Source organism: Amborella trichopoda, chromosome 9, assembly GCF_054954075.1.
Source record: "Amborella trichopoda isolate Santa Cruz 75 chromosome 9, AtrichopodaSantaCruz75HAP2 v2.0, whole genome shotgun sequence".
NCBI classification, from domain to species: Eukaryota; Viridiplantae; Streptophyta; class Magnoliopsida; order Amborellales; family Amborellaceae; genus Amborella; species Amborella trichopoda.
In genome coordinates, this window is record NC_142344.1 from 9,693,155 (window position 1) to 9,704,948 (window position 11,794).

The window sequence follows — 11,794 nt, forward strand, 5'->3', positions numbered from 1 at the left end:
CCTTCAAGCTCTGTCAAAAAATTATTATGAAATTTAAAATACAAATAGAAAAAATCTAATAAATTTTGAAAATTTTGAAAATGGACTATTCAAAAAATATTCCATAAGATGTACTATTTTTAAATTTTGAAATATTTTTCATATCCATTAATCTCGAAGCCAAAATAAGTAATTGCAAGACGTTTGAACTTTATTTTGTGATGGATTTTTTAGTGACTTTATACTTCTACAATAGGTTAACACCTTATATAAAAATTTTCCAAACTAATAGGCATTCATCTCAATGCCCTGGTGGCCTAATCATCTACACAAACACATGCTTTCCTCACCATCTTTGATTCCCTTGATAATGTTTCAAAAAAAAAAATTTCTTTTGATCTCTTTACCTTGTACCTCAACAAATAAAAAAATATGTGGGTGAGATTTGCATAAGATGCACATCTTATACCATACAACTGAGTTGGACATTTAATTTTTAACAAAAGATGTAATTCTAGTGTCGAAAACCTTACAATAAGTTAAAATCCATGTTCAACCTAATTATTAAATGGGCGTGGTTTGTAAAAAGTGTCAACCTTAAACAATCTAATTAAAGCACAACTCCAAAACTCATCGAAATATGTAATTTTGGTATCGAAATTTCAATGATCACCTGAAAAAAAATTTACATCTAATTATGAAATTTAAAATTCAAAAAATAGTACAGATCGAACAGATCTACAAGCACATGAAAATCTTGATAATAAACGGTCGAAACAATGTATACAAGATGTACCTTTTTGTGCTATAAAATCTTTTTCTTTCTTTTATTTTTTTCATATCCATGCATCTTGAGGTCGAAATGATTAATTAGAGTTTTTTTTTACCATCAGAACAACTTTTTCTATTAGACTTTTGAGATATTCTTTTTTTTTACCGTTTAAAGTTGCAATCGTATATAAAATTTTTCCTTAAATATAAAATTTTAAAAGTGATACAATTGCAACAAATCTATAAACATTTAAAATTCTTAAAAATAGACGGTCCATATAATTTGTTCTAAAATATACTATTTTTTTTAAAACTTGAAAAAACAAACGTCTTCATATCCATACATCTCAAAATAGATGATCAACTTAGAAGGTTTTCTAAATTCAAAACAATTCTTTTCTACTAGAGTTTAGAAGTGACCCTTACGTCTATATTATAAGGTTGCAACCTTATATAAACTTATTCCATAATTCCCAGGGGGGCAGGATTGGGAGGAACCTTTTTTATTACTTATAATTATTTTTTCTCAAGTCAACGTTGGGGCGACTTACCTTTTGGGTAGCCGTTACGGTGGACTGCCACACCAACTAATATTTTCTCCCCTCTAAATCGTCCATGTTATGATGGACCGCTTAGAAATTTATAATACCCATTCAAATGATGAGTTATAACGTATGAGCTACAAATAATGTCCTTCAATTACCCCCTACATCCTCTCTCTCTCTCTCTTTCTCTCTCTCTCTCTCTCTCTCAAATGCAGACAAGGTTGGCAATTCAGAGTTGAGACCATCTCTTTTGTTCATGGCACCAGCAACCATGTCTTCTCTACTGAGAAATTGTGTACCTTTGGGAGCCTTAAACCAAGGCAGGCAAATCCATGCCAACGTCCTCATCAATGGCCTCATGCCCAATGTCGTTCTTGAAACCGATCTCATTATAATGTACTCAAAATGCGGCTCAATCACAGAAGCACAGCAAGTATTTGAAAGTATGCCTCACAGAAACATGCACTCATGGAATTCCATGATTGCTGCGCATGTTAGCTGTGCACAGTGGGATCAAGCCCTCCAAATTTTTTCGGAGTTTCTAAATTTAGGATATCAACCAGATCATTTCACGTACCCATGCCTATTCAAGGCATGTGCGGGCCAAAGAGCTCAATTCAAAGGCAAGAAGCTACATAATCATGTGATAAAAATGGGTTATGACAGCCATTTAATTGTGAGCTGTGCAATCATGGATATGTATGCAAAATGTGAGAGAGTAGGAGATGCCGAGAAAGTTTTTAATGGCATATCTCAAAGAGATATCACATCTTGGAATGCCATGATCGCTGGTTATGATAGAGCTGGCCTCTCTTTGAAAGCCCTAAACACCCTGGTGGAGATGCAAAGGGAAGGAGTGGTGATTGATAGCATGACCATGCCAAGTGTTCTGAGTGCATGTGGGCACGAAGGCAACCTCCTGCAAGGCAAGGCGATCCACTCTTGGGTGTTCAAAAATGGGCATTTCTCAGACTTGGTAGTAGCAAATGCTTTGATCAATATGTACTCCAAATGTGGATTTTTTGATGGTGCGAAAAGGGTCTTCTTAGGGGTCGCCAAGCCTAATGTGGTTACATGGACAGCCATGATCGCATGCTATGGATTTCATGGTATGGGTAATGATGCTCTTGCACTTTTCAACAAAATGCAAGCCGTTGGGATCATGCCAAATTCACTCACCTTCACAGCGATTCTATCGAGTTGTAGCCACTCGGGTTTAATAAGTGAAGGGCAAAGAATTTTTGCATCAATGAATCAGGATTATGGTGTAAAGCATTGTGTTGAGCACTATGCATGCATGGTGGATCTCTTGGGTCGTTATGGATGCATCCAAGAGGCACTAGTGATGATAAAGAAGATGCCCATTGCTCCTGAAGCGAGTGTATGGGGAGCCTTGCTGAATGCTTGTAGAATGCATAAAAACGTGGAGGTGGGAGAATATGCCGCTCAGTGGCTTTTTAAGTATGAGGGAGCAAACACAAGCAACTATGTGTTGTTGTCAAGTATCTATGCAGCTGCCGGAAGAAGGCTCGATGTTTTTAAGACCAGATCAAGAATGAGAGAGATGGGGCTAACAAAGGCACCCGGTTGTAGTTGGATCATAGTCCAAGGAATAGTGTACAGGTTTTTTCAAGAAGATCTTTTGCATGCTAAGGCGAAGGAGATATATGTGGCATTAAGGAGCTTATCTCATGTGATGATGATGGTATCATGACAATGATGATGGTGAAGATATATCATCATCATGGATTGTGATGGTGATGACAACACCACTAGGCCTTCTATGTATACACATCAATTCATGTGTCTTAATAAATGTACCATACTGTGATAATTAAAGTAGCCTCGGTTGACAGCGGTGAGAGTGGGTACACCAGAGTGGGCAGGGCTTTGGATGCCTCCAGCCTCAAGGCATGTGTATGGGTTTACGTAGTATACATTTGGGTGTTCGTGGGCTTGTGGCACCGACATCGATCCTCGGAGGCTTTATCCAGTGCGAAGATGTCTTCCCAGCTTCCAAAGGGATGAGCAACACAGTAGTAGCAGACAAAGCCCCGTAGCCTGTTCAGAAGGCTATTCTCCACAATTGTAAGTGCCATATTCAACTGCTGAAATATATGCACTGCATAACTTATTTAAACACATGAAAATGATATGTAGAAGTCTTTATCCTAAAGCTATACTTTTTTTAAAGCAAAGGATAACAAGGATTTCCCCCTTTTATGTATATATATATAAGTCTTATAAATTCCATTTCTGAAATGATATTCTGAAGAAAAGTATGGTGCAAAACTCAAAACTGAGAATCAGCCATGAAGGGAAAAAAGTTGCAAGAAAAAGTAAATGACAATAAAATGCTTCACATTTAAGGCGTGATAGCGAGCGGGCTTGCTATATTCTCATCCTAAAGCAATATTTTCAGTGGATTCTTCATGTTCCATTAATGCTAACATTATAAGCACAAGGACTTCAAATAGGCATCAGCGACCCAGTATTCATGATCCACCAAAACATGTTCTGAGATCAGTTGAAGAGAAATCAGAGAAAGTTTCAGTAAATGAATACAGAGAAATAAGATGTATATATTTATAATACAGCTTTGTTTTTTCACTTTTATTTGGGACAGAAACAAAAGATTTTTGCATTTTAAAGTTCAGTAATAGTTCGATATAAATAGTCATAGAAACTAAATATGCATTTATATGCTGATGTATCTCTTGCACAAATAAAGTTCCCAAACATGCTCCATTCCCTAATTCTTGAAGACCTCTGAGGACTTAAACACCCAATCAAATCTCCACTCAGTTTTAAAAAATTATAATATTCGGAATTGTCAAAACAAGTACCATAATGAGGAATAATTCTTAGCAAGGGAAACATAATTTATGAGATAGTTTTGGCATTTCCCAATCACAATACAACTTAAACTAAGAAGAACACTCTATTTTATAGGATCTTGTCTGCATTCAGCGAGAATCACCAAGCTCCAATCCACAACAAGTAATGCATAATAGCTTACAGATGACAATTGCACACAAGTCAAACTCAACAGCAAATCTCACCACATTATGAACAAGATTCGATTACACGAGCAACACCAAATGGTTCTCAATTGAGAATTTCCGGAAGCTGGCATGCAACAAGCTGTCATATAGTATGGAGTACTATGGACTATAGATACAATTGGAACTTCCATGACAGCAAGTTGAGATGAAAACCGGTGTCCTTGTCATTACAAGCACTTGATAAGGGCCCAGACAACAACAGCCAGAACCACAATGGCAATGACAGATAACATCAAGCACATGCAGGAGCAACCTCCCTTTGTTTTCTTATTCAGGATGGCCAATCTCTTCTGCACCCTCTGGTGAGCTCAAGCAAATAAAGGGCACGGAATCAGAGATCAAAGGGAATCTATAGAAAGAAGTCATAATATAACTACCAAAATGGATGAAGATATAATTCGCAAAAGCTAATAATTATATCAGAAAATAAATAAAACCCAAGGACCATAGACATCCAAGCAGTAACACAAACAAGCATCTGCAAGAAGCTACATAAAAAAATCTCGAGAATGGGTTGAGGCCTTGGCAGTAAAACTGCTGAGCCCTGTAATGAAGTCTCGAACTCCATTCTCACCAAAGGATAGGGGCCCAAATCCCCAAATCCCATTTTTATTCACCAAAAAAATATCTAAGAATTAATATATGAAGAGAGCAAAAAAAATACCTGCAATTGAGAGCCCGTCGAATTTAGAACTTTGACAAAACTAAACATTCTGATCTTCAAATAAGAACTTCCTAGAGAGAGAGAGAGAGAGAGAGAGAGAGAGAGAGAGAGAGAGAGAGAGAGAGAAAGATCTTTGACAAAACTGAATATTACAATCTTTATAGGAACTCCCTAGGGGAGTGAGGTGGGGCGCGGTTGTATCTTACAATGAGCCTTGTGTGTAGGGTTAATTCCTCATTGACTGCCAATGCAATATGTTTTGTGCTGATTACAGTCTCCTCCAATTTTTCGAGGCCTTCATCTTATTCTGTATTAGAGATGTGCAAGCAGAAAACCAAAGAAGTGAAGGTAAGGTTAAAATTTCTAACATGGTAATTAAGGCATAAATCTAACTGCAGTAAAATAGACAAAGAATATGGCTATCAAAACCCGCAGGGAATCAGATAATAGACATGCCTCTCAGGTAGTAAACAGCAGCAAACTAGATAATATACCTGCCTCTCATAATCTGCCTTTGTAGGCCAACAAGGCCATAATTGTCCAAGCCAGTGGTTCGGTTTATCTCAGAAACAGGTTTACTATCTTGACCAAGCAAGTTGTTCCTGAAATCACAACCATAAGAAAATTCTTATTTCCCCATGTATTTCAGAACTCGCTTACAAAGACCAAAATTAACTAGAGATGATGAAGTATGCTAGCAGGTTAAGTCAGAAAATATTTAATGATGAAAATAATAAAAATCATAATGCTAATACTAACAACAACATCAACGACATTATGATAATAATTTATGGTGGCGTGTCGGCTTCCACATAATTCCATGATTCTAACCTGTTAGCAAAGTTTGACATGTTCAGGGTAGAAGCCATCTGATTGGCTTTCGATCTGAGATTTACGAGCATGTCTTGGAGCTGATGCAGTTCTTTCTCTGTTCCGTAGGCAACAAAAAAAAACAGATGATATAGTCAGGTTTGAGTATCTTTATCCATCAGATTTCATCTTAGAAATCACATGTTGCATAATTTCTGTATCTCGCAAGATTGCAAATTAATGGCCACAGTTTGGAAAACTTCATTAAAAGTCTACAGGAAGAAGATAACCTGTAAACCAGACAGATTGTGTAAACTTCTAAGCTAAACAAAACAGAGAAATCTATTGTGACCCACAACCAAAACAACCTAATAAAAGACAAGATTGCATATATTATTTCAAAAGTTGCAAATGTGACAGTTGAAATGCAAAATAAAAAGAAGATAACATTACAACTAAAATGAGCAATGGAAACAAATGCCAAGCATTAGCTACTAAATAATGCAGCAATGAGACACTGGATTCGTCATACTAAGATCAATTATCATGTTCTAGATTCCACTGTTGTTTAAGCTTTTAGGATGACCTCATACTGAAACGTAGAAAACCAGATAATATGACTGGCATACTCATACTTCATATGGCCATGCTACATTTGTGCTAATGCAAATCGGTTTGCATTTAGCCTATAGCCGAATCTTCCTAGCAGAGAGGTAGAAATGTACCAAAAGGGACTTTCCCTCGCCTAGCCACATCTACATTATGCTGATTGATTGAACCAGTGAGATGCGAGTGAAACATTTAAAAGCTGCTCTAAATCTGAGGAGATGTCACTTTTGGGCCAAGTAGAAATTTATGGATGCTGAGCATACCTTCCTTTTTCATATCAAGAAGCCAACCTCATGTTATTTCCAACGAATAGATTTGTTATAAATTGTTGCTTACAGCAAAGTTTCTTTTATTTTTATTTTTTAATTGGAAAGATCATTACATCTCTATGGCAATCTCCAAGATATATATTTAGTCACACTGATTTACTTAATCCAGAACAATGTTGTCAGATTCGCTTCGGAGTCTGCTTCGGTTTTGTCTGAAAATTAAGCAATTCGGTGCTTAGGTTGATTCAGGGGAAGAATTCGGGTATTTTAAAAAATAAAAAATATTTTTTGAAGTTTTTAAAAATTAAAAAGAAACAACAAAATTAAAAATTAAAATTAATAATAAATAAATTTTATAGGGCAGAGAACCCAAATGATCAAGGAGTGTCAAAACAGTCAATAAATTATCAAGGAGTTAATCATATTTCTGTGATCTTGCTGAGCACAGAAAACAGCAATACATGCCTCATGATCTAATTGTTTTTCTTATTTGCAGCATTGTAATTTTCATCATAATCGATCATCATGTATTCTAAACAACATATTGGATCAACCAAAAATATAAATCACAAAGTTTTCATTGCTGAAAATTTATGATCAGAACTAAAAACCAACAACTTAGTTCACAAACAATACTGCTCTCTGTTGTATAGAATACTAAGGTCAATAGATCTTATTTGCTGCCACTTTTTTATGCAAACAATCATCAATCAACCAGAAAAACTAGTGGTCGCTTCAGATGAACACTTTTGTGATCAAATTTGACTGATCTTGATTCAAATCCACCATGTCATAAAACTTGCAGAAAATTAAAGAGAACTAAGGAATTAAACTTTCAAATTATTAAAATGACAAATTCTGCAAACCAGTATAAAATAACATGCTAAGCCATCATAAGAACAAAAAAAAAAAGCCAAAAACCTCAGGTTACCCAAATCCACAGAGCCCAAAAAATGCAAAAAAAACACAGATTAGAAAGTAAAAATAAAATTGAGTTCGAGAAGGTGAATAGGGGCCTGGCAGGACAATCTATCAAATCCTTGTTAGGTTTTTTAGAGAGAAGGTGATTAGGGGGCTGGCCCGACAATTAGGGCACCGTTGGGTCTTGCGAAGCCCAAAATTAGGGCATAACTACAGTGCACAGGACTCAGGACGGAGAGAGAGTGAGAGAGAGAGAGAAATATGCACAAGGATTTAGGGGGGAGAGAAAGAGAGTACCTGTAAATTTCTGCAGAGAGAGAGAGATGTTGAAGGTGGAGACGGGCCCGTCATGCAAACCAGGAAGCTGGAAATTGTTTAACGTTTAACTTTAGTTAAAACCTTTTAGTTTTATAAGTTATAACTTATAAGAGAGAGAGAAAGAAACTCCGTTTTTGCCCGAGAGAGAAAATTTTCGTTTTTGCCCTTAATACTTTGGCCAAAGCGTTGTTTTTTGGCCAAATCTGGCCGAAGAGCCCGAAACTTGCCGAAGCAAGCCGAATCTGGCCGAGCGAACCGAGTTTGACAACATGGACCCAGCATGTCCTATTTTTCTTGCCGTTCATATTGTTAGAGACAATTTCTTGGGTTTTTATGGACCAAATTAGCCAATAGACTTTATGATTAACTGTTAACCTCACCCCAAAACCGATAAATTCATCAACCAACAGCAACTCCCCATTGAACGAATACTGGAACAATTTGAATGACATGCTTATTTGCTTTGAGTCATAAGTTGGAATGTACAGGCATGCAGGAGACATCTATCTGCAGAATGAGTTCTCATGGGGTTAGGCCCATGTTGGATCTTATTTAGCTAGGACCAGTCTTATTCCAAACACTCCTGTGGGGCTTGCTATCACATGCCGACAGTGGGGAACATTGCAGTTGAATAAAAAAAATACAAGAGCTCATAATTGAGTTTGATCTTGGAACCTCTTGCAAGGGAGCCATATACTCTGCCACATTGTTATATAACTCCCTTTGGATCCACTCTGCCACTTTGTTATATAAGGATTGCTCCCTATAGTAATTTATTTTGAATCCTCTCAAGTTTCCCCACTACCCTAGTGCTATCAGTAGGACTTGCTATACCAATTAGGGCCCAAGGTGTAATTATTTAGCAAAATTTCAACCTTACGTCGCAACCTGCATGCTAGATCGTCCACATATGATCCCAATAAACCATTATTATAAAGCAGGTCTTGTGAAGAATTTATTTTCAAACAAGAAGTAGACACTACCTCATAGCATATAAGAAGCATCTTTCGGTATAACTACAGATTAAGAGAGTTGTGATTGAAGGTGGGGGGGAAGAAGTCGTAAGACCAAAGTTCTAGTGGGATGCCTATTCACTCTTAGTAGAAACGACCGACCACTTGCAGTGGGACTTAGGTGTTGCTAAATTATTGCTATAAATGGGAGATGAGTAATGGCATTTGGACTCTTGATTAAATATCTTCTTGAAACAACTCTGGGTTCGGCCAAGTTTCTCTAGCCAACTGTGTAATTAATTTCTGTTGCATTTACCCTCCTACAATTTAAAGTAAATTCCTTTCCGATATTCAATGCTTCCTTACTTTTGTATGAAAGCCAATAAGAGAATAGCTTGTTGCCTGGTACCGCATATAGATCCTTATCTTTGATCAGGTATTCAAAAAGGTACATTGTATTAATTATACCCTTATCAAAATAAAGGAAGCAGCTTCATCTGCAAGTAGAGTTCTTCCCTCATAGTTCATGAAGCACAAATTCACAGAAGTTTTATGATCGACCACATGCCCCCTTCTCATACAATGAATACACAGAGTACCAAATCAATTAAGTGGTACATGTCCTGTTTACAATGCAAGCAAATCTTGCATGACCAATAGCAAAAGAAGTTATCACAGACCCAAATTCTCACGCCTTTCCAACAAAGAGCAAATTACCACGAATATTCAACAGGGATATAATTGAAAATGTATAAAATCTACAAATATCATGGCAAAATGTATCACCAACAGAAATAAAAAGAGAAACTTGGGTGAAGAACATACATGCGTTGTTTACTGGGAAGCTTGGCCAAAAGAGACTCCAAGCTATCAAGTCAAGTCCCAAGAATTGTAACCTTCCTTCGAATTGCTGAGACATGACGCTGTGTTTCAGGGCCAGAGGGGGCAAAGAGCTTCTCTCTGCAATCCTGGCACTGATATCATCTGTAAGCTTTGATGCTTCATTAAACTCCCTCATCCATGAATCCGAAGGAGAAGCCATCGCTATTGAAATGTACCAGTAAAGATTACTAAACCATCAAACCAATTTTATAAAAAAGTTCTAGAAAGTTTCTCTAGATACATGGCACGACGCTCCACTCCATTAGTTAAGTTTGAGTCAAGAAATCAAATATTTATAATCTGAGTTCAGAAAAAATGAAACCATTATAAAAATAATACAATTGTTTTCTATTTCATTCTAAGCATTGACATATGATGGGTTTCATTCAGTATGTGAATTGGGTCAGTCCAATTTGCCATAATTACTAATTTTCAGTGTTTGAGGGAAAAAAATAAAAACAAACCAATTTCCATCTTAGAAATTAATTTCTTCAAGTTTCACCTGATTGATGGGCATGAAATAGCAGGGATGATTTAAAAAATTAAAAACCAAAACAAAACAAGACAATAAACTTACCCCACTAAATGATAAACAAAATTTCTCAACAGAAAAAGTAAAAAACCATATAAGCATACAAAATTTATTATCTGCAAAAGTATATATTTTAAAATATGCGTATCAGAATTAAGAACAAGAATGTAAAGTTTTAAACAAAGTTCCCCAGCTTTTTCTGATCACCAATTGATATAAACACGGCTTTAAACAGCTGAAAAACTTCCCAATTTCAGGACGATAACACAAGATCGCCATGAAATCAAAGATTGAATTCGGTATTTTTCGTTGATTCTAAGTAAATGCCCTAACCCTAGGAAACCACAGTAATAAGTTGATATCAGGCGCTCTCAATTACCCAGATGAGAAGCTTTCATTTCTAAAACCTAATTCCTTTCCGAAAACAAAGAACCAACAATACTTTGTGTGAGTAATTCATCAAAGAAAGAGCTCAATTCCACAAATTTCATCAGATATAAAATCCCAGAATGTTACAGGGCCAGTACCTTGCAGAACATTCTGAGATCGCACGATAATGCTATAAAAATACGTCAAAATGTCGAACTCTGGAATTCTAATAAACACGTAGAGTGGGAGGATTCAAATTAACGGCTTTATAGAGAGAATGCAAATCAAATGTTAAAGAGAGAGTGAGGAGTAGGGTGCAATGACAACGGATATGAACGGAGCATAAGCCAAAAGTGAGGCTCAGGCAGTGCCCCGTTTCGAATAAGAGTAATGATCCTCCCAACCCACGAATCACCATAAAATTTGACACAATAGTCGAGTACGATAATTTTTTTTGGGATTTTTTAGAGATACGGTTTAAATTTTATGAAGATCTTTTAAGGTCGTACGCATATTTTTTGGGATTTTTTTAGAGATATGGATTACATTTTATGATGATCTTTTAAAGTCTTGCGTGCATGTAGGAGGGTCTCCAATGATCATTACTCTTTTAATGAGACGTTTAAAAAATGAATCGATGGTTTGGATCGGACCCTTCAAAAATCCATTTAAAATGGTGGATCGACGATTCGGATCGAAAATCAACCAAATTGCTAGAATTAAATTATAAAAAACTTATAAAAATTTATTATAAATATTATTTTTTATAAATTTAATAAAAAATCAGAGTACTATATGGAGATTTTTTATTTTTTTCATCAATAGGTGAATATTTAGATATTTGTTCCCTGTATGAACTTATTTTAACCAATGGTTTAAAAAGCGGATCGGTGATCCGGATCGGGCACTTCAAAAATCGATCCGAATCGACGATCCGGATCAAGAATCAGGTGAATCGGTCAGAATAAAGCTTCAAAAAAATCGGAAAAAATTATTAAAATTCATTATAAATATTGTTTTTTAGGAATTCAATAAGAAATGAGGGTACTCCGTTAAGAATTTTCATGTTTTTGCATGAATATGCGAATATTGATAAGTTATTTCTCT

The 11,794-nt window shown here is 36.1% G+C and overlaps 1 protein-coding gene and 1 pseudogene across 2 annotated transcripts; one reads left to right on the forward strand and one right to left on the reverse strand.

Moving 5' to 3' along the window:
• The first annotated feature begins 1,566 nt into the window (after positions 1-1,566).
• Positions 1,567-3,009, forward strand: LOC18424227 (pentatricopeptide repeat-containing protein CRR2, chloroplastic). The gene has a single exon (XM_011630770.2). It carries the CDS (start codon positions 1,567-1,569, stop codon positions 3,007-3,009), a length of 1,443 nt encoding a protein of 480 aa, XP_011629072.2.
• Positions 3,010-4,223: 1,214 nt separating this feature from the next.
• LOC105421827 (syntaxin-52-like) lies at positions 4,224-9,948 on the reverse strand (annotated as a pseudogene). Its single transcript, XR_016039949.1, has 5 exons — positions 9,730-9,948; positions 6,488-6,494; positions 5,856-5,950; positions 5,523-5,626; positions 4,224-5,331 (listed from the first exon to the last, which is right to left on the reverse strand). The product of XR_016039949.1 is annotated as a syntaxin-52-like (transcript).
• Positions 9,949-11,794: the final 1,846 nt, after the last annotated feature.

What these genes read in the sequence shown, in the direction of transcription:
- LOC18424227 (XM_011630770.2), top strand. Translation starts at nt 1,567, where the DNA reads ATGTCTTCTCTACTGAGAAATTGTGTACCTTTGGGAGCCTTAAACCAA.